This window comes from Falco peregrinus, chromosome 9 (assembly GCF_023634155.1).
Source record: "Falco peregrinus isolate bFalPer1 chromosome 9, bFalPer1.pri, whole genome shotgun sequence".
NCBI lineage: Eukaryota > Metazoa > Chordata > Aves > Falconiformes > Falconidae > Falco > Falco peregrinus.
The window spans coordinates 2,970,511-2,992,390 of record NC_073729.1 but is presented as its reverse complement, the minus strand read 5'-3'; the positions used below and the strand labels follow the sequence as shown (position 1 = coordinate 2,992,390).

At 54.2% G+C, this 21,880-nt stretch overlaps 1 protein-coding gene across 1 annotated transcript in view; it reads right to left on the bottom strand.

Moving 5' to 3' along the window:
• MOB2 (MOB kinase activator 2) overlaps positions 1–3,757 on the bottom strand; it is a 116,438-nt gene extending 112,681 nt beyond the window's left edge. The window contains exon 1 of the mRNA XM_055813817.1: positions 3,524–3,757. Within this exon, the coding sequence (XP_055669792.1) occupies positions 3,524–3,540 (17 nt within the window). The 5' untranslated portion in view covers positions 3,541–3,757. The remainder of the gene's footprint in view (positions 1–3,523) is intronic.
• Positions 3,758–21,880: the final 18,123 nt, after the last annotated feature.

Here is a 21,880-nt window from a genome sequence, read left to right as displayed (position 1 = left end):
TCCTGCTCATTTCCTTCACTGAGTCCTGTTTTTTATAGGGCTGGTCTACATGCTGAAGGCTTTTCAAGTAGCCCATGCACAGCTCTCCAGCTCATTTCTGCAGAGGAAGGGTTTCTTCCCCAGTTTAAGATGCATCTACAGAGGTGTTTAGCCATCACAACTATGTTCAGCTGTTGCACTTAGTTTCAATCAGCATAGTCTACTAACCTGCTGAACTATGAAGTACAGATGTAGCCCCAAATTATGTTTTGTGTTTAACACATAATTGTTGGCGAAATATTTTGTTTCCCTCTCCCCTTTTTACATAACAGTTCACAAAGGGCTACAGTACACAATCCTCCTCTATTATGAAAAAATATGTTACGGCACCAGACATCACAGCTGAAGGTTAAAAATAACTGACACTGTCAGGTTTACTAGTACCATTAATGTGTTTTACTCCTTTTCGTTTAAGAATTTTAAAACAAATTATAAAGCAAGTTTCATAACTGAAGGAACAATGCCTATCTTTGTTGTTACTTTGAACTTCAAGAGCAGATCACAATGGTATTTGTAACACAAAAGTTTGAAATCTTTTCCAAAAAGGGTAACACAGATCTGTCAGATGTTGATGAGCAAAGCAATTAAGCAATACCAATCTCTAGTCAAAATCGCACTGAAAATATATCCTATGTACAACAAAAAAAAGCTCCAGATGGTCATCTTTCTTAGTGGAGAGAATGCACTGAAGAAACCACAGTTTTTTCCCCCAATATCAGTATTAAGGTTACATTCAATAGAAAAGTTGAAGACTGTAACCAACCACAGAAAAGACTCTGGGTTCATTTTGGTGCTCAACCGAGTGCTGTAACATGCCAGCAGCTATTTTTGTTCCCCAGCTTTCTTCCCCAGGACTTGACTGAACAGAAGGCAGCACCCAGAGAAGTTTTGCTGTGTGACCATGCAAACCTATAGCTGTTTGTTAATCTGAAATAAATTCACTGTTGTTTATAATCTTCAGCTTCTTTTTTTTGTATATTAAGCACTCCGAAGCAGAGACACTTGGGCAGCTGCCTGTTGTGGTCTCTTGGAAAGGGGGGGGGGGGGGGGGGGGGGAAGGGTAGATTCTAATCGTACCACAAGTGAAGGGGAGGACCAGAAAGGAATAAAGCAGATCTCAACTCTCCATCATGTATCAGACAAATGTAACACAAACTTGAAGGGGAGTGATCTACACAGAAGCAACTGTTACCGCTGCCTAATTTAATACACTTGCACTTGAAGGTGAAGTTCTCAGTAATATAAAAGTTAAAACACAGAGGGTGTTTCTCACACCAAAACATTAAGGCGGTACAACCGCTAACATGAGACATACAAGGGTATGGAAAGCTGTAACTGCAAACCAGCACGTTACCAAAGCAGTTCGGAATAAGAAAGATCACAGTGCTTTTATTAGTAGCGACACTTATTTGGGAAAGAGTGACAACACCAAGAAGCAGGCCAACACAATTTGCTCTCCAGAGGCATCAACACAAACCGATAGGTCACTGGGAGTGACCCGTTTTCCTATTACTTCTGCAACCCTTCCCTTCTCGAGCGAGCGGGAGACCCAGCCAGCTGAAGTTTTCACTGAAAGAAAGCCTGAGCAAGTGACATTACCTAAACTTCTGCCCTGGCAGACAAATGCCCTCAGTTTCTCTCTCAAATGGCAAGAGGGATGTTTCCATTTGGATACATAGCTGCTAACAACAGCCGTTGGACAGATTAAGAAAGGGTCCCTCAGGCCTTCTACCCCTTCCCCCTAACGAAATATCAATGCTCTCCCTTCCTGCCATAATCTGCACCTCCCGCCTCTGCCCCCAAATTCACACAAATAGAACTCGCAAAGTTTTAAGGGGAAAAAACATTAAGAGCCTCGGTGGGACAATACTGTGTTTGGTCAGGTGAGAAACTTACCAGGAAATAGCTGAGAACAAGCGAGTAACACGCAAATGACTCAGGATCCATTCCCATTACAATGGGGAAAACAGGCAAGTCTTTTTCCATGGCCGGATCCACCCACCCCGGGTAAAAAAAGTACAGAACAAATGCCAATTTTTTTCATAACAACTTCAAAATGCCCAAATTATTTCTCATAAGAAAATCAGCATTGTAACATATCTTGAGTTTAAGTAAACTGAAACTTGATTCTTTTCTTCTTTACAACATAATTCACACAAAATAAGTACAACAGCATAAATGAGGCATTTTGAGTCATACAAATGTCTTAGGAAAAAACAGTCAAACCCAGGACTTACGCAATTACAGCGGCACTTTTTGTCAGTTGAGCTTTTACTTTTACAGAGTAAATACAACAGACCACCTGTGCTTCGTGGTCGTTATGAAACAAATCAGAACAAGCTTCTCATTTGTATTTTCATTAAGACCATGCAGTAATAGAGGCCAGCCCCCTGACTCACGAGCCGCAAGCACTGCAGCTCAGGGCACGCAGACCCCTTCGCACAGCACGATCACTGCATTTCTGCTGCTCAGCCAGCTGCAGGAAAACCCAGCGTCAGTACCAACCCCACGGACATGCAGCGTTCGCTCCATCGGGCTGAGGGGTCAAAATTACAGTAAAACCTAACTGGGACTGACCAGCGGCTCGACAGCCAGCCACAGCTAGTCTGAAGATAGGTAATAAGTGCCGTACATCCACCAGCAAAGAGTTCAGCTGCAGACAAAAGCCAACACGCACACCAGTGATCTTTCCAGCACAGCACATCCCAGCAACTGTGACAAAAGAGTTTATTCTGTATTCCAGGCACAACGCACTGGAAAAGAAGGCAACCTAGATGGTAAAGATCACATTCAGGAGCCGGACCAAACTCCCGTAAAGAAGAAACGAAGGGCTGCAAGTTATCACTGCAGTACTAGTCCCGCTGAAACACAAACCTGCTGCTCGTGCGATTCTGAAGCGTAATTATTCACAGTTCACCCCGGTGTAGGTCACCGGCACAATTCACGCAGAAGTAACCGACAGTACCCTGCTCGGGATACCGGTGAGGTGGCACATCACCCCCACCACCCGCACCCCTCCTGCACTGAGGTTCGCAGACCTGGAACCAGCAGCACGGCGCTTTCTACCTTCTGTCTCGATGTAATTAGCGCTATTAATCCCAGGCTCTCGGAGCCCCCATGGCGTGGTCCTGATTCGGCTTTAATCTCCGCCGAGGCCTCTTCTTCCTCTCCGCAGAAAGCCAGTTAAACCTTGGCAAGCCCTTCGGTGCGGAGTGCTGCTCTGCCGCAGAGGGATTAGCCCCGCACCGCCCCGCACCGCCGGGGAGCGCGGGGACCCGCAGCGCCCGCCCTCCTCAGCCCCCCGGGAACCGCGGCGAGAAGTTACTTTCCCAGGGAGCCGCCGCCCGGGACGAGGCCGGGCCCCCGCACCTCCTCCGCCCCGGGCCGCCCGCCCCGGCCCCTCCAGCCTGCCCCGGCGACGCCCGCCCCGCGGCCCAGGGCCCCCAGCGCCGGCAGGCCCGCCCGGCGGGGCGGCCCCACTCACCCCATGAGCCAGTCCATGGCTGGGTCCCGCCGCGCCGGAGCCTCCGCGGCCGCCGCCTCGCCGCTCACCGCCCGCTCATGGGGGCCGCTGCGGGCGCGGGGCTCCTGCCTGCCGGCCCCCGCCTCCCGCCCGCCTTCCTGGCCCCGCCGCCTGCCCTCCGGCCCGGCCCGGCTGCGGCAGGGCGGGGCGGGCCCCGGCTCCCCTCCTCAGCCTGACACTCGCGCACTGGGGCGGCCGGAAGTAAACACAGGGCGCTGGCGGCCGCCGACCCGGAAGCGGCCCCGCCGCCGCCCGCGGCATGCCGGGAAATGTAGTGCGGCCGCCGCCATCACCGCCGTGGCGGTCTGGGCGCCCCGGCACGGCCGGGTTCCTCGGCGCCGGGGGGCAGCGGGCCCTCCGCCTGCCTGGGGGCTCTTGGTCCCCGGGACGGGGCGCTCCAGCGTTACCTGTCCCCGCCTGGGAGGGGGGGGGGGGGGGCTTCACCCTCTGGGCCGCAGCGGTTCGGTTCTCCCTGTGCCACAGGCTCCCTGGGGGAGCTCCGTGTCAGGGCCGCCGAGGTAGCCGGGGGGTGGGGGGGGGTTACACCACCCTGCGTGCAAGACGAATTGCCTTAATTCGGGAGGGTGGTGAAAGCCTGGAGCTCCCCCAGGGCTGCCAGAGACAGACCCAAGCCGCTCCTGGACAGAGACCACTGTCCTTCCCACCCAGAGAGAGCCCTGGAGCCTTGTCAGTGGGACACGGGCTGGCTGCCTCACCCACCTGCCTGGCCCTTTCTGCTGCTGGTTGTACCTCATACTCCAGAATCTCCACTTTGACTCAAAATCCTTCCTTTCTCATTTCCCCTAATTGCAAAAAAAACCAACCGACTAACTACTAGCTCCACAGAAACACAGGGACGATACCTGCCCACAGCCTCAGACAGCCCAACACCGCACCTCTTGGAGAAGTGAGTGATCCTAACTGTTCTCAAGAGGAGAAATCCCTTCCATGCAAATCCTTGTGGCACGGCACTTCCAAAGGTGGTGTGGGACATGTCCTCTTCACCGATTTCTCTCAGCAGCAGCACCTAAGTGGAGAAGTTTACAGAGGCAGATCTGCTGGGGGTGATTGCATGCTTTGGGCACGTGTATGAATTAAAAATTATTTCTGTTGACGGGAGAGTGATGATTACTTCATTGGACTCCCTGCAGCCACCAGCTTTCTGAGGGACAGACCATCTTTCAGAGGCTGTTTGAGCCATCACCCTCTTCCTCCACCCCTTGCTCCGCCTGCCCTGCTTCCTCCACCCTGCCCTGGGTGCGAAGGGCCCTCCCAGCCCTGTGGTGCTGTAGGTATGGGGGTCCCCAGGGCCCCTCATACCACAGGCACCTACCCGTGGCCCTGCTTGTTCAGGGATGTTGAATCGGTCTCCAGCCGTAGCACTGGCTCCAACAATAGTTCCAGCAGAGCAGCATTATCCCAGGACTAGTAATGCATTCTGAGGGGGTGTCACAGGGGTGATTTAATAAGAATCTGTCTTGGTCATGGCTGTTTTTTATCTCTCTGCCTTGAGGAAAAGCAGCAGAATTATTTTGTATTGAAAACCATATTGTGCCATCATTTTTGGAACTGGCCCTCCCTCTGAAATCTGCTGGAGATCCTTTTGCACAGCACATAACTGCTTTATTTAGCCCTTCTCCTGTAACAAAAGTTCACCCTGAGAATTATTTGGGTATCCGGTAGTGTAATACAAGAAATGGAAGACCAGAACTTGAAAATGTATCCTGTCTGTGGTCAAATGGAGTATTTTTCTTTAACGCCCACACTTTATCTTTTAATTGTTTATAGTTTTAGTTATCCTTGTAGCTTTAGAATTGTAGCAAAGGATAGGAAAGAGGTCTCTTGCAGCAAACCCCCACATACTTTACTGAGTGGCTGTGATGAGGGTTTTTTACAATGTTTAAAATACCAGATCAAACCATCTGCAGAAAATAATTATCCTTTATGCAGACACTTGATCCAGTCATTATCTGCAAACATTTGAGAACAGATGTCCCTCATTTGAATTATGTTTTCTTGTTGCCCTTTGTTAGGAGTATTTTTAGCAGGGCATTTGAGGATGAGTTCCATCCAATTTTACTGTGGGATGCATTGTACCAGGAGTAGGGTGTTTAGTCATATGACACATGTTTTAAAGCAGAGATGACTTCTGATACAATGAGTTTGTCATGTCAGATTAGCTGTTTTCCTCCTGATTGTATCAAGGAAAATATATGGCAACTGGCACTGGGAGAATTACTGGTGCAAAAGAAACCCGGCCAACAAACATCTATTTCATTTATATTTTTTATTGTATCTTCCAGTGGCACAAGGCATTTATCTGTATCTCACCTAAGGTGATTATTCTATAATTCTTTTTTACACCTACTTCTGTTTTCCTCCTCCCCTCAGCTACTGGAAACCCCAGAAGTGCCTCTGGCAGATGGAGCATTCCACAGTCATCCCAGTTCAGTCAGGTCCCTCTCTGAGCAGCTCTGAAGAGCAAAGGGTGTGCCAACCCAAGAGCAGTCTCCAGTGGTTGCCCTGCAACTCCCCTTTTGTTTCTAAATCCTCTAAAATATGCATTTCAGCGATTATTTGTTTGACAATAGCAAGCCTGGCAGGCAGTGGGGCTCTTTTGTGCTAAGCCCTATGCACATGCATAAAGAAAAGGTGTCCCTCATTCAGGGCAGCAGGCCTGTGAGACCCATAGGACATGAGTATAAGGTGCTTAACAAGAGACAGGTCCTTGGTATACAGATGTGGTACGAAGTGTTGAGGATCGGAGAGGTTTATAAATGCTTGACGTTGGAGGGTTTTGCACCGACTCTTCCCTGGATTACTGTCCCGCAGCTTACTTGTGTCTAACAGGATTTAAAATGCAAGATTATTGCCAGACAGTCTGGGCAGAACGGCTGCGGTGCGCAGCGGGCTTGCGGAGTCCGGACTATAAGGCTTTTGGCCCGTGGCACATTGCAGGGAATACTGCTTTCGCTCTCTCCTCTCCTCCTTGTTCAGCCACCCGTATCCCCTGGCCTGGCTGGCACAAGAGGACCCCAAAAAATGTGCATGCCCTGCTCCTCCTGGCGTCCAGGCACAGGGTGGCTTTGTTCCCAGCGGTTCCTCAGCAGCACCAGAGCTTTTTGGGAACTGATGGGAGGCTGGGGGGGATCCCATGCAGACCAGACCACAGGAGCTGGGGCAGACAAACCTCTCGCATGAGGATTTGGCAGTTGTGTAAAGCTTTGCAGAGCTCAGTATAAAAGCCAAGGTACAAAACAGCATGGACCTGAGGGCTGTCCCAGTCTGTCAGAGGGCTCTGCTAGGTCCCATCACCCCTGGATGCAGTCCTGAGATTGGCTCAGTGCTGGCTGACAGCTGCCATGGAACAGCAGGTCTGAAAGTTTCTCTCCTTATTTTTCCCTCCCGTGGTTCTCATGACCAGATTTCTGCAAAACAGGATGTTTGATAGCGACGCAGACAATGCCTGTCATATATAGCTGTTTTTCATGTTGGTTTTTCAGTCAGCTTGCTTTGCCTGTCTGGTAATAAAGCGGTGCCACAGAGGACAAGCAGCTATGAGGAAGTAATCAAGGCACCAGTCTCTCTGCAACCCTGTCCCTTTTACTGCCTCTGATTTTATTGTCATTACCTCCTGCAGCAGAAAAAGTGCAACGCACAGGTGGGCAAACATCACCTTGCACAGCCAAGCGCTGAGGAGTGAACTTTGCTCCCTTAGTGGCTTATTGCACCAGGAACACCTGTTCCCCCTTCACTGCTGGGTATCTGGTGTGGGGCTGAGCGGCCTCATATCTGATACCCTGACGACAGCTTTGCCTGTTCCTTTCCTCTCCCTGAGCAGCTGTGGTAGAGCTGAATGAGCAGGCGAAGGAGGAAAGCAAGCATTGCTCAGGCTGTCCGAGTTTTCCTTCCCTTGATTTGAGGCAACGTCGTTCCCATGCAGCTCATCTTACCCTGGGCAGCTGAGAAGCTTCAGCAGGCAGAGAGATGTGAACTCGTTTGCCTGGCGGAGGTATTTCCAGTGGGTGGCAGAGAAGCAGAGCAGGTGATGGCTGCCCTGACACAGAGGGGATATAACTTTGTTCAGCAAGCTGCAAATCTGCTGCTCAGATCTAGGTCTTCAGCAAGAGGAGGAGATACACCCTCACTGGGAAGACGTGGCAAACTGATGGGCTCGGGATCAAAATGGTGTGTTTGTGGAGCTCTGAATGCAGCACTGGCTCTTTAAGTCAAAAACATCCACATACTCCTTCCCTGAGACAAAACGTCTTTGTCCCTGTGCATGAAACATATTACGGTTCAAATTCCTGCAGAGCCATTAGAAAAAGCAAAGTGCATGAGTCTGACAGCGTGGGCCTGCCTGCAACTCTGAATGTGATTATTAATCATGCTGGATATTAATAACAGCATCTCTTCTTGCTTGGAACATTTGATTTTTTTATAAATAAACGCTGTGAGTAGTTATAAATATTGATTGCTGCCAGTAATAGTAAGGCATTTTAGATATAGTCTTGCAACAAGACAATCAATCCTGCCAAGGACCAGAACGGGGAAAAAAAATAAAGGCATTTTGGATCTTGCACTAGCTGGGAAATACGACTTGTGTTCATATGCCTGAGAAAGGGCTGATGCTTTGGGGAGAAGGGCTGAAAAATCTGTCTTTGGGGGTCTGCACTGCCAGAGACACTGAACAAAGTTCAGTTTCTCCCTCCCAGTTACAGAAGAATGGAAGTATTAAACAGTTCCTCTTTCAGATGACAACTTATGAGTGGATGTTAAAGCACGAGACTGGTGGTGACTGGCTTTTATTTTTTCCCCCCACTAATTAGGTATTAGTGAGCAACGCCTGCCTCACGCCTCAGCTTCCACATCTGGGAAAGGAAAGAAACACTTCCCTCTGCATCAGAAGTCTTGTGAGTGTAAAAGCTCAGAAACCTTCATCGCATAGATGTGCTCAAAATTGGGTGGATTCCTCTGTTCTTCCAAGCAGGAATACAAAAATTATGCTAAAGTGGATTGAGTAGTAGCCAAGGGAGTTTTCGTTTCAGCTGGGAAGCTTAGGAAACGCCGATGGCACGCGTGGGGTCGGTATGCCTGGGCTGACCTGCATGTGCTGGAGAGCTCTGTGAGCCGGATGACTGTGGGTTTCCTTTTGTCCCAATGCTGCCGATACTGCATCGCTGCGAACCCACGCTCGCATTCTGTCTGACCACACTAGCCAGTTTGAGCGGCCGGCCCTGCAGAAAGGGGAAGCAGGAGACAGACACCAGCTCCGTTGCAGCTGGTGCTCCTTTTCCTTACTGATAAGCTCTTCCCTGAATCTATTTTAACCTACTGCCTGGGTCAGGATGGTGAAAACGGCACAGGGTGAGAAACAGGACTTACATTTCTAGGTTTGGGGAGATACCCACTTTGTGGTTGGATTGTAGGCTACCTGCAAGCCAAAGGTGTTGCATGTAACTGGAAGCCAGGGCTGGCCCATCCCCACCAGCTTTGCAGGAAGATGGAGACGGTGGCGGAAATTGTTTGCATTATTTTCCTAATGCTGCATCTCTCTCCCAGATGGTAAATCTCCCCCTAGGCCTCCACCTTGAAAAAAAAACAGCAAGCAGCAAAGAGCTCGTAAGTCTGTTTTTCAGAGTCCTGGATGCTTTTAACCAGTCCTTGACATGATTTGCAAAGCCACAGAACAACTTTCTGGCATGTCTTTCCCTCTGGTACAACTATGTGTGAAGCACTTCACCACATAACCTCTGAAGTGACCTCAAAGTGTCATGTCCCTTGCAAGCAAGGAGGTGGGCAGCCCATCGCTGGGGTGCTCCTGGTGCAGGGCAGAGCTGGACCCCACAGCCATATGCCCCGATGGGAGCAGCCCTGGATCTGCAGGCCACTGGGTAACGGTGAGACTTGTGCCAGCATCACACCCAAGCGTTTGTGGGTGCCGTGCACCCAGCTCAGAGCAAGCCGCGTGCCCTCCACCTGCTCACCTAACGTGGGTGAGGGCAAGCGGTGGGCTGGGTCCGGCGACTGCTCCCTGCCTCCACTCCTCCGAGGTCGGGGAGCGGGTCCAGGGCTCAGCACCCCACAAGCACTGCCCAGCCCCGCGCTGCCTTGGTGCTTGCAGTCCGAGGGAGGCCTCCGATGGCTGCACTGAAGTGTTCCCAGCCCCCACCGATTACAAAGGGTGCCTGGCAGAACAGAGTCTGTTTGTCTGCAGTGCTCTGCACAAACACTGGCTTCTGTAAATACATCTCACATGAGCAATTAGCACAGGCAATAATCTCGGCCGAGCGGTTTGGGGAAGCTGCTCTTCATCAGGCACCAAAGAGAGCTCAAAGAGCGAGTTCTCCCCAGCCTGCTGCCCTCCCAGGGAGACCACAGGCTTGGGGCTGCAAAGCATCCTCTCCTTTCTGCTCTAGCCCTCTCAGCTGGGGCTCGGTGCCTTGGCATGACACATGTGATGCCCTCTCGGCTGGGACTTGGTGCCTTGGCATGACACGTGTGTTGCCCTCTTGCCTGGCACTTGGTGCCTTGGCGTGACACGTGTGGTGCCCTCTCGGCTGGGACTTGGTGCCTTGGAGTGACACAAGATGTGACCGCTCTCAAAACAGTCCCAGGATGATAACTGAGCCGCAGGCAGTGTGGGGCTGTGCAGGAAAGGAGCACATACTGCTCTTCAGCTCCTGTGACACCCTGGGGGCAGGGAGAAGTTATTTTAAGGGTGCAGGAAATACTACGCTGTGAAATTGAAGCTGGCTCCCACCATGCTTGGAAACCACCCAACCCAGCTCAGCAGCCATTCTTATCACTGACTAAATGCAATTGTAATTATTTCCCCTCTCCCTCCTTCCTGACATTGCTAGCATTTTTCTCCTTTTTCATCTTGCACAATTAAAACCGAAAAGCAACCCAGGAAAAGCACTAAGCAGTTATTATTCATGCATATTTGCAATGCCAGGTAGAGGCCTCAGCTGGACAGCAGGGCTGCCTGTGCCAGGCTCAGGCCATTGCAAAAATAAATAAAGAAACCCCCACAAGTTATTAATACCAAAGCCCTGGAAGTCCTGGCCTTGGCCTCACATCTGGAGGGGAGATGTCAAATGTGAAGAGGCTTCTTCGTGCTAAAAAACATTAGAGGGAAGAGCAGGGAGAGGTGGAAGGGCGAGGGTCACGCGGAGCTCAGGCAGCCCACTGCCCGGCCGCCCAAGGCGGGCAAGCCCTGCATCCCAGGAGGCCATCGTGGAGGCAAAGGGAGCTGTTGCTAACACTGCTGCTCTCCTTCATTTCTAGCCCTGCCGCGTGAACTCAGTGCATGTTCACTAAACCTTCCCAGCAGCGTACGCACCTTTCTGGGGTGACAATTGAAGCTGCAGTGCTCTTGTACTGCTGTCACTGGCTCCCACACAGGTATCGCTGGAGTCCAGCTGCAAGAAGCTAGCCAGTCTTGCCAGTCTTGTGCAAAAAGGAAAGAAAAAATCCCACCAGTGACACAGATGCTTAATGTATTTGGGAACAGCAGACCCCACCCCACCCCCGACTTGCTTCACTTTGCCAACAGCTGTGCTAGAAAATAAAAATCCCTTTCTTTTGCCGCATTTGGAGCTGGGCAATAAAGTGCTTATTCCCTGCTGGTGAGCAGGAGCAAGGCGCCCGTGCGGTCCCTGGTGTCACCCTGGTGTCCTCGGGGAGTCGCGTCCCGGGAAGACTCAATGGCACCATCTGATGGGCGGAGGGGAGAGCTCCGAGCGGTGGGAGCAGCGCACGCAGCTCCGGGGATGCGGCTGGGAGGGAAGGCTCAGGTGAAAACCTTCCCGAGGCAGCCGCAGGGTTTGCAGCTAGGGACAGGTGGGCTGGTGGTCCTCCTGCAGAGGAAAGGGGGCTTTGGAAGGGATTCAGGGGGGCTGGGAGGTGGGGTGGTTTGGCCTGCACGGTAGGAACGCTAACCCCCTCCTCATTCGGCTCCTCCATCCCGACAGAGAAGCAGCAGCACCTCTGCGTATGTATTTGGGATGTATGGATACGTATGTACGTGGGTGACAGCCGCCTTGCAGGGCGCAAGCAGCAGAAACGTAGGGTGCTGCGGGGGGTCCCCAGCCCGGCTCAGAGCACGCAGGACCAGGGCTGGGGCAGGCACAGAGGAAAGCCCGGCCGGAGGGGGATGGAGAGGGAAGGCAGAGCCCTCGCTGGAGTGCCGGGAGGGTTTGGGGTGCATGGGTGACCACGCGAGGCTCCGCTGATGCAGCTGCTTCAGACCGATGGGGATTTGTTGGGTAAGTGGCATTTCATTGATTTTTCTATGTGTAGGAAGTGTTGATTTCTCCAGCAAATGCTGCAAATGAAGATCAGGTTTATCCCGTGGCTGCTTTGCAGTGTTAGCAAAGGGAGGTGACCTGTTCTCTTTCTCCTCTGACTCTGACTTGGACAACTCCAAGGGCGGTAAGTGCAAGGAGTCAGCTACATTCTGGCCCCTACGCATGGTGATGTGCTGCTCCATGAAATCCAGGAGGGTAGGGCAAGAAGTAAGAAAGCTTCGCCCAGGGCAATTTCCTCAGATTTGTGGGGATCCAGCAGTGCCACCACTCAGTCATCGCTTAAAATAGATGCCACCGTTTGTTACTGTAGAGCCGTCATCGTACACCGAGAACTGGCTGAAACAAATCCTTGGAGTTTATCTTCATGGGGGTATGGAAGGGCAGCTGTTGGTCCTTCCATGGGATCAGGCTTCTGCTCCAAGGTGTGGGTCCCATCACAAACTGGGGCTGCGTGAGCAGTTTTTAAAGGAAGAGATGAACACCCCTGTGCTGGGCATGCTGGGGCTCTGACTGAGCGTGGAGGCTTCCTCGGGGCACCCACAGGCTCCAAGGGTCTCTTGGCCACAAAACCACCCAAAAATGAGAGACTTCTCCGTGCTAGCCCTAACCCCTCTCCAGGGAAAAGCACAGCCACCCCCAAACCCTCCTCTCTGGAAGAGCTCTGGGAAGGTGGCTATCACAAGGCATGAGTTTTCCTCTCTCTTCTGATGGTCGCTCCTCCTGTGGGCTGCCAGCCACAGCTCACCTGGCCAGGGCACTGGGCGGCTGTTTGCCTGTTTCCTAAACCGGCTGTTGGCAAAGGCAAGTCTGCTTCCCGGGTGGAGCTGGGAGATGCCAGGGAGGGCTTCATCTCGGGCTGCTAGCCGGCACTAGCACTAATGTTTGCCGTGGCTCATTAGTCATTTATGAAGTGCACCCAGGCACCTGGAAGTCCTCCTGGGGATGCAGGGGGAGCGAGGGAGCCCGTTTTATCAGGGGCTGGGCAGCAGCTTGTTTGCTTCATACCTAGGAAAGGGGTCCAGAGCAGATGACATGGTTTCTGGGTGTAGCTCCACCAGTCTCTTTTGATGCCCCAGCTGCCCAGCGTGGTTCCTCACCCTGCCACCTAGTTGCTTGGGCAGGGTGGACCTGAATGGATGGGAGAAGCAGCCCAAGGGGTGCTGGTGCTGCTGAGTTGATCGTTACCATAACTGAGTGCTCCCCGGCAGAATAACAGGCTTATCTGCTTGTGCTGCCGCGGTGAGTTTGCAGAGATGCAGCTGCCTGTTTGCCGGCTGGCACAGGTCATGCTGACAGCTCTGAAAGCGTGGGAGGGGGAGGGAAGGACATGGCCATGGGCACAGCCCCTTCAGAAGGTCCGTGCAGAGGCCACATAGGGCAGGTTCCTCCGCAAGGCACCAAGCTTCCCCTCCCTTAACCTGGGGGAAAACGTCCTCCCCTTCCTCCACTGAGGAAGGCAGAGAGGATGGATAAAGCACGAAGCCAGCCAAAGCAAACAGGCGGTGCTGGCCGGGCTAAGTCCCTGTCCTTCTCACTGCAGTCCTCCGTACTTCTCCCTTAACTCCCACCTCCAAGGTCCCTCAGAAAAACATTCCTGGAGGCTGTGGAGGAGGGACAAGGAGAGGAGAGGCAAAGAGGTTTCCTGAAACTGAAGGCCCGAGGGGGACGTGTAAGAGTCGTGGATCGATAGCTGCACTTCCGAGCGCCTCCAGACTCCCTGGATCAGCGATAATAGACGGGTGAGCTCATTGCTAATAGCTTTGGTGGGTGCGAGAGCCAAGGGCAGCCTGTCCGCCTGGAGAAAGGCTTGGCACCATCTCTGCGGCTCTGTCGGTGGCACCGGCTGTGCAGGAGGATCCTTTTTCATCACTTCTCTGGTGTTTCTTTGTGGGTGAGGAGGGGTAGCAAGGCTTGGTCTTTGGCTGGGTGCTATCAAGTGCACGGTGGAGCTGGCAAAAACGCAGAGGTTACCTGAGTTGGATGACTCCCTGCAGTGAGCTGGGTTATCTCGCTGGTCGCGTCCACTCTGATATAAAAATACCCTGAGGAAGGATGATTCCCCTGCCCAAGGAGGTTATTCCTCTTCCTAAGAAATCTCCGTACTCCCACTGCTGCTCTGCTGGGCACCTGGCTGCCTGGCTTTGGAGGGGTGCAAGGGGCATACTCGTGGGACGGGGTGAAACCAGTTACCCTCAGGAGCGCATCCCCATGGCCTGGTGCTGGGGGCACCTAAGCCTCAGCTGTTCCCGTTCCCTGCCTGCCCCTGCTTTGCCTGGCAGGGTTTGCCTCCCCTGCGCCAGCCCGACACCCAGTGCTGCAGCACGAGGAACTGGGGAGAACGTGGCAAACAGGATTTGTGGAGGAATACTGAATTTTCTCTTTTTTTTCTCAGGTTTCCACAAGTAAGCAAACTCATCAGAGCTGAAAGCAGTTCAGAAGCCGTGTGTGACCCAGAGGACTAATTGTGGGCCAAGAGGGGAGAAGGGAGGGCAGAAAGTTCAGAGGCATCGGAATGCATCCCACTGGACTGACATCACGGCCTCAGCTCCAGCCCCACGGGCACCGCTCAGCCAGCGCCTTCACCCTGATGGAATTTGCTCTTCTCCCATCTCCGACTTGTCCGGACCCTCTGTGTCCCCCTCTCAGCTTGGCACCCAGGGCTGAACCCACAGCTGTCTGGGCTCCCCCTGCAGTAGGGGTAAAAATGGCACAAAGGCATTTTCTCAGGGGCGGCATGACCAAAATATCCTGGTCATCTGCGACAGCCTGTCCCAGAGGTTTTCAGCGACCGAGGGGCAGGCGTGCCAGGTACTTGTGGGGAACATCTCCTGCACGTCCTGGGTGTTGCCCCTAATGGGTGGCCTGTGCAGCAATTCACAAGGAAAGCAGGGCAGGGAGAGGCAGCCCCAGCAGCACTTTGACTTTATGATGTACTTTTGCTTGGCATCAGCAAGGTCTGAGGAATGTCTCTGGTGGAGGAAGGTTAATGATCCCTGGCTGGAGACAAGGCAGTCTGGCCCTTGCTCGGGGCACCACCAAGTCTGGCGAGCAGCGGCTGTGCGGAGGCTCCTGCAGCCCGAATGCAGACGTTTCGTCACTGCACTGTGCCCAGGGGATGCCAGGGCAGAGCCAAAGCCAAGCCGTGAAGCCAGGCTGAAGGAAGCAGCATTCCTGCACACTCCGAAATGATGAGCTGAGCTTCTCTCAGCTCCTGGTGTTGAGGACGGCACATGTGGGTCACAGATGGGGGACACAGTCTGGAAGGATGACTTGTCACCTCTCTTGCTGGTGAAGACGACAGGCTGGGATGCCAGTACGGGAGTTTTGGGGTGCAGAGCAGGGTCTCCTAGAAGTAGAGAGAACTGTGGCATCTTGTCCAGCCACCTGTCAGCAGCCCAACACTTGGCGCCTTCAGTTTGCCAGTGCCCCAACACAACCCGGGTCCTCAGTGGCTTGAGGGATGCAAAAGACTTCAATCACATGGTTCAGGTGAGTGAAGCAGGATGGATATGGCTCTTAGGAACACGTGGAGCCCTTCCCTTTCCTGGTACCACGCATGGCTGATGTGCTGGAGATGAGATGGGGACCAGACACCATGGAGACCAGAGCTGGCGTGTCCCTCCCAGCCAGGCTGCAGGAGCGCAGGTTGCTTGCCGAGCCACTGGACCAGATGCCCTTGCTCTGACGCAGTGATTTGCAGCTGTAGGGTGCAAAAGATTTCAAAGCTGAAGCGCAGGGGTGGGCACCTGCCCTTCCTCATTTCATCATCAGCCTGGTGGGGCCAGAGGCAGGTTGGGGGTGTCCTGTCCCACCGTGGGCTATTGCCTTGCAGACAGTTTCATCCTCTGGACTTCTGTCCTGCATCTGTCCAGCAACGCATGTGAGCAGCCGTTCACCTTCATCCCTCACTCCTCCTCCTCCTCCTCGTACGGAATGCCTGCAGAGGCACTACAGCACGCTTGCAAAACGAGGTTTGTCCAGCAGTCCAGCACCGAGTATCGCCCCGAGCACTCCTGAAGGACATGAAATGAGGGTAAACTTCCCTTTCCATCGCCTGGTGTTGCAAGGGAAAAATTGTGGCGGTTTAAGGAGCTTCTGAGCCGCCGGGAGCTGCCACTAGAGGCCGCTCGCACGCCTCGCTCAGGCGGGGCGCTGCCGGGGCTGGCGCTGCAGGGCCGGGGCACGGCGTTTGCCCCGGGCAGCTCGGGGCGGCCCTCCAGCCTGCGCAGAGCCCGGCCCTGCGGCAGGTGCCGGGGAGAGGTGTCCCACAAACCGCTGGGTTTGGCCGCTGATGCCCCGTTGCCTCCTCCGGCGTGACCTGCCATTGCTGTGCCCTCGGTCCCCTGGGTTGCCACCAGCCACTTGGCAGCCCTTGGGGGTGTGACGGATGCCGTGGGACCACAGTGGGGTCTGCAAGATGGGAGCAAGCCTGGCAGCTTGGTCCTGCTCTCCTATGGCATCATGACCAGCCAGGTGGCCCCACGGGCTGACATTGAGGGGAGGTCACTGGGATGGAGGCAGCATACAAATACGTTTACCAGGCCATGCAGGGGCTTCATTTCCAGCTTGCAGGCAGATGTTCATCCGCTTTCCTCTGTCCTGCACCCCTGGCTGCTGTCAGCCTTGGCTGAGCTTGGTGCTGCAAACCTGGGACACAGTCTGCTCCGAGGCCTGAGCCCCTGGCTCCCCGGTGCAGGGCTTTGAGGAGAGGCACTGGGGGGCAGCTCATCCCGGATGGATGGAAAGGCTCCCCGCTATATTAGTGGTGCAGGATCAGGCCCTTATGATCTGTTTTGTAGAGACCCAGGGCAGGGTGATGAGGAAAAGCACCCCAGCCCTAATCCAGACCAGCTGCCCTCTTCCGTGCAGGGTGGATCTGTTTGCACCCAACACGTTTCTCTGCAAGACACAAAGCAGCCCTACCTTGGGGTACCCAGGCGTGCCCTGGCATGGGGGCTGTGTCTGCTCTCGGGTAGCCCTCTCGGTGCTGCCGAGGCTTTGTGAAGCATCTCGGGTTGGAGTAACAGGCCCCATGATGATGGGAGGGCTGAAGCGTGATGCCTTGAAGCAGCAGGGTTGGCAAAGCCAGTAGAGCCTGAAGAAGAGAACAGGGGGACTATGGGGCTGAAACAGCAGCAGGAGAATAAAATGCCATCCCACCTCACCTCCTCCAGCTCTGCTGCCGACACTGTGCTTGCCACATTCCGAGCAACTGTCCCTGCGGTGGCAGGGCACGCGAAGGAGCTGTGCGCTCCCCCAGCAGCGCTGGCAGCAGCGCCTTGCGGACACAGATGCGCACTGGTCAGGATGCAGCTCTGTTCCCAGCCGGACTGGCTGTGACTCAGACGGTGCCTCAGGGGAGCAAACCAGATGGGGAAGATGCTGCCTTTTTGTTGTTTGGAAATGGAGCCGCTTTTTTAACATGGAGGCCTGTTTTAATTTGCCAAGGTGTTTTGCAGACACTGCAGCACCCACCGGCAATGAGATGCTGTGGAGAGGAAGGAGGCTGCAATTAGTGTGGGCTGGGAGCAAGCTGGGAGCAGCTGGGTCATGCTGCAGGCATCTGAGCGGCCAGTTGGATTTGGGCACAGCCAGGTCCATGCTGGCATTCAACATGGATGGGATTTTCTAGAGGAGAAGATTTTTGTATGTTTACCCTGGTGCCATGAAATGTGGTTTTGGGAGGCATTTTCTCTTGCCCTGCTCCTGCCCACACAGCTCCCTCCTAGCAGGGCAACAAGTATTGCAATACCGAGGGGCTGCCAGCATGATCGATGGGGGTTGCAGCTTTTTGGGTCGGGGCACACATATTTAGTGGTAAATCCACAGCAGGATAATCACCTCTCTTTGTGGATGGCAGCTTTATTAAAAAGAGATAAATAAAGCATCTTTAAGGGAAAGGCGAGCGAGAGACACAAACCCCATCCTTGGGGCAATGCAGACAGATGAGTAATGGAGCTCTTTGAGTAAGTGCCTGCCCGGCCAGCTCTGAGTCACTGAGCAAACAGCACCAGCCCGGAGCCAGTGGCAGGGCTATTCTTAGCCACTCGCCCATCAGGAGATGCTGCTGAGGGAGAGCAGGCAGGTTAAGGGGTGTCAGTGGGGGAGAACATTTGCTTTCCAACTAAAAAACCCCTGGAGCCAGCTTGAGGCTCAGTTGCAGTAACCCAGACTAGAGACGGCGTGTGAGGATGAGGAGGGTGGCTGCTGCTGTGCTGGGGAGCTGAAGGGAGGGAAAATGCCCTTGGGGAGACGGGTGCTCCTCTGCCACGCGTGTTGGCTAGAGGGACCCGGAGGTACCCTGTCCCAGGAAAAGTGGGCAGCACAGACTGAGCATCACCCTCGCCTGGCCCCTGAAGTATCCCCCCTTCCCACCTGCACAGCAGGGTCCCCCTTTGAGCTTCCCAGGAGCGACCTCCGAGGCAGCCTGACATCCCTGCTGCAGCCAAGGTTGCATCAGCAGGGAAGGGAGGTGGCAGAGGGGTGCCACAGAGGTCGGGGCTCGGTTGCGCTCAGGCTCCTTCTAAATTAAGCATCTCCAGTCATACTGGCTCGAGCTGCTGGCTCAGACCAGAAGCCTGGAAAACTACATGACATCATCTGGGTACCGCCGACAGACAGTATTTCCACTCAGACATTGAGTGCACGGGCTTCAACTGAAGTGTGGCCAGGGAGCATTCCTGGTTTTAGGACCCCCCCTAAAACTGCCCTTTCCCCCTGAAAAGGAGCCAGCCAGGGAATTGACCCTCATTTTGGCCTCTGCTCTCACCCAGGGCATCCCAGCCCAGCCCCTCTGTGCCCCAGGAGGGACCCCGCTCCCCAGGAGGGAACCCAGCAGCACCTCGGCTCTCTAAGCCAGCCTTGCTCTGCCGCCGCACGGCTGGGACATGCCCAGGCACGGGCCCGTTGGCTCCGTTCCCCCCGTGCCGCTGGTGCTGCACTGGGCACAGCGACAGGGGTTGTGACGCAGTGGCTGAGTGCCGGTGGGGTCAACCAGACCTGGCAGCAGGTCCAAGGCTGTGATTCTGGAAGGGGGGGTCACGGGTGGGAATTCTGGGACTCACCGCAGTAGTGCTCCAAACCAATACACTCACGAACCCTGTCTGCATCTACTGCCGCCGAGAGCAAGGTATCTCACCACCTTGTGAAGTGACATTGTGGAGAGGAAGGTAAGCAGTGATACAAAGGAGCCTCATCCCTCTGGCATCCTGCAGGTGAGGACCTGCAAGGAGACCAGAATTACCCTATTAATTGGGGAACGATAGCCAGGTGGTGCAGGAGCAGGACTGGGGGCCAGATTTCCCCCGTGCACTAGTTTGGCTCCATCTCTGCCTTCCCGGGTGGCCTTTGGCAAATAACCTTTTTGCTCCAGGTTTCCTATTTGTACAAGCTGGGGCGAGCGGGATTCTCCACTGATTTCTAGAGCTCTCTGAGTTTGGTAGAGCTGATCTCAATCTGCAGGGGTACATGGGAAAGGAAAATCAAGCCCAATAACAATAATTACTTTTCTCCTTCCCATGGGTGTTGTAAGGATTAGCTCATGTTTAGCAAAACTCCCTGTAAGTGCTAAGTGTTGTTAATGTCTTGGATTGCTCCAGGAGTGAATGTGGCTTTCCAGGGAGTGATGGAGTTTTTCCCTTGGCTGGCATGGGTCTGCAGCGAAGTCATCACAGCCCAAATTAAGCAGCATCCTATTTCTGTTAGGCTCATGGTGTAGGGCAGTGTCTGTGGCACAAGCGCAGTCCTCACCTTGCTTGCTGTCAGTGTCGGAGGGGTGAAGCCCATCCCTTCTTGCACGGACACACGGCCAACAGGGCTCTGGAGGAACACGCATCCCACGGAGGATCTCAGAGTGCAGTGCCCTAGGAAGGGCTCATCTCACCCCTGTGGTGGATGGCATCCCCCCAACATGCAATGAAGCAGGGTTGAGCTGGGGGTCCGGCCACGAGCAGTGGGGACACTGCTGAGCGTTGCCCGAGGTCCAGCTGGCAGCTGGGGACAGAGAGCGGGGCACAGCCGGGGCATGGCTCAGGGCACAGGTCTGGGTGTCCTGGCTTGAGCAGGGGTGCAGGGGTGGGAGTCAGCTTGTGCCCCTGGGTGCCCTCAGGGTCCTGACATGCAGCATCTCTGTGCATCAGAAGTATTTACACTCTGCAAAGTTTGTAAAAGCAATGCACGACACCTAATGCTGGAAAGCCTGCGGGAAATAAATTTTCTTTTCCAGATTCCAGTGCTGGAAAAAGGTCCTGAGTCCTCCCAGGAGAGGAAACCGGCTTGTGGCTGGCTCAGCCCCGGCCCAACTGCTCCAGCAAATGTCCCTCCTGGGGACCCCCCAGCTCTCTGGGCAGGGGGACAGGGGCTGAAACTTCTCCGGCTGACGGCCCCTGCCACCCTGGCTCTCCTGCCCTGCGGAGACAGGGCTGACTTTTTGTGACCCCTTCTCCCGGCACTGACTCAGTCGTGCTCCCACGGTGGGTGGCCGCAGCCTGGGGGGGGATGGCGCGAAGGTAAAGGCAGTACGGACTGGCAAGCTTTCAAAGAGGCCACAAGCTAAATAAATAGCCAGCAGCCTATTTCAGTGGCTGCTATATTTAGCTCAAGGAACATTTATTTATAGGCTTGGCAGCCATTCTGAGTCAATAAAAGCCCAAGAGCTGGAAAAAGGACCTTCCTGGGTTTCTCGTTGCAGTAATGGTTTCTGCTGCGCAATCCATGAGGCGCGGGAGGAGAAGCAGCCTCGGCACCAGGGCAGGAGGCTGCGCCGGCTGGGCGCCCATGGGTGCCTCTGCCGGGGACAGCACCTCCGCATGCTGGTAGCCCAGCTAAGGGCAGACACCTCGCAGCATCACCTGGGTCCCCTCCCTCGTGGGTGCCACGGCCAGTGGCTCAATGGCCCAGAGAGAATTTGTCTGTAAAACACGCGGGGGTTTAACTGCGCCCGTGGAAGCAGCGACACAAGGCATCAGCCCTAGGGAACTCCGCTGCGGCATCTTCCCCAGGGCAGCGGATTGAGAAAAACAAAGCCAGGAGCAGGTAGATGGGGAGGGAAATGGGAGGAATGCTCATGTTTCTGGATTAAATGATTCTCCCTTCCCACGCCACGCATGGCAACAAGCGGATGAGAAATGAGGGCATGCACGCAGCCCCTCTGAGGCGGCTGCTGCTAGGGTCAGCTGCACAGGAGCCCAAAACTTCACACAGGGCCGTGTCATTTCTACCCCAGCAGCAGCTGATGGCAATAGTTTTGAAAGGCTTTATAAAAGGCTCAGCAATTGCAGCTGGATGAGGGGAGTGGATTTATAAAAGACCAGGGGATTTAGCCCTGCCTGTGGAAAGCAGCCATGGGGATGGATGTCATCTCTGTGTTTAAGTCAATAAGTGCTGCGGCTTTCTGGAGCCAGAGCTGCGGGGAGCCTGCTCACGCCTTCGCCTCCCTCCAAAGCAAACCTGCTGCAGGGGGGAGCAGGGAAATGCTTCCACCAGCCTCTGCTTGAGCACAGCCCAGCTGGAGCGGGGCTGCTGGTTGGCACAGCCAAACTGGTGCTGTGGGGCAGCTTAGTCAGCCATGGAGGGACCTGGGAAGTTCAGAGGGTTTAGCCACAGTGCACAAGAAGCGTGCAGCTGTGTGCTGCCACCATGCCAGGAGCAGAGTATAGCTGGAAGGCAAAATAATTAATAATAATAAGAAGAATTACTACTAACAGAATGTATTTCAATGCAAACACTCCATGCCTTTGCGCTCTTTAGCTTGGCAGTCTGTACCATCCCCTGCACTTGTGTACACCCATCTGGAGCAGGGCCTGGCCTGTCCTTTCCACCAAAAAGGGGCTGCTCAGGTGCCTGCCTACAGCTTCAGAGCCGTGAATCATGCACCAGACCATCCGAACCCCCTAGAGCGACTGTCTGTGGGCCCATGAATGCCCCAATTAATTTTTATTCCCCTACTCCCTCAGCCATGAGTGTTATTTCTGCTTTGAGTTAGTCCAGCTGCAGCTTCCAGCTGCTG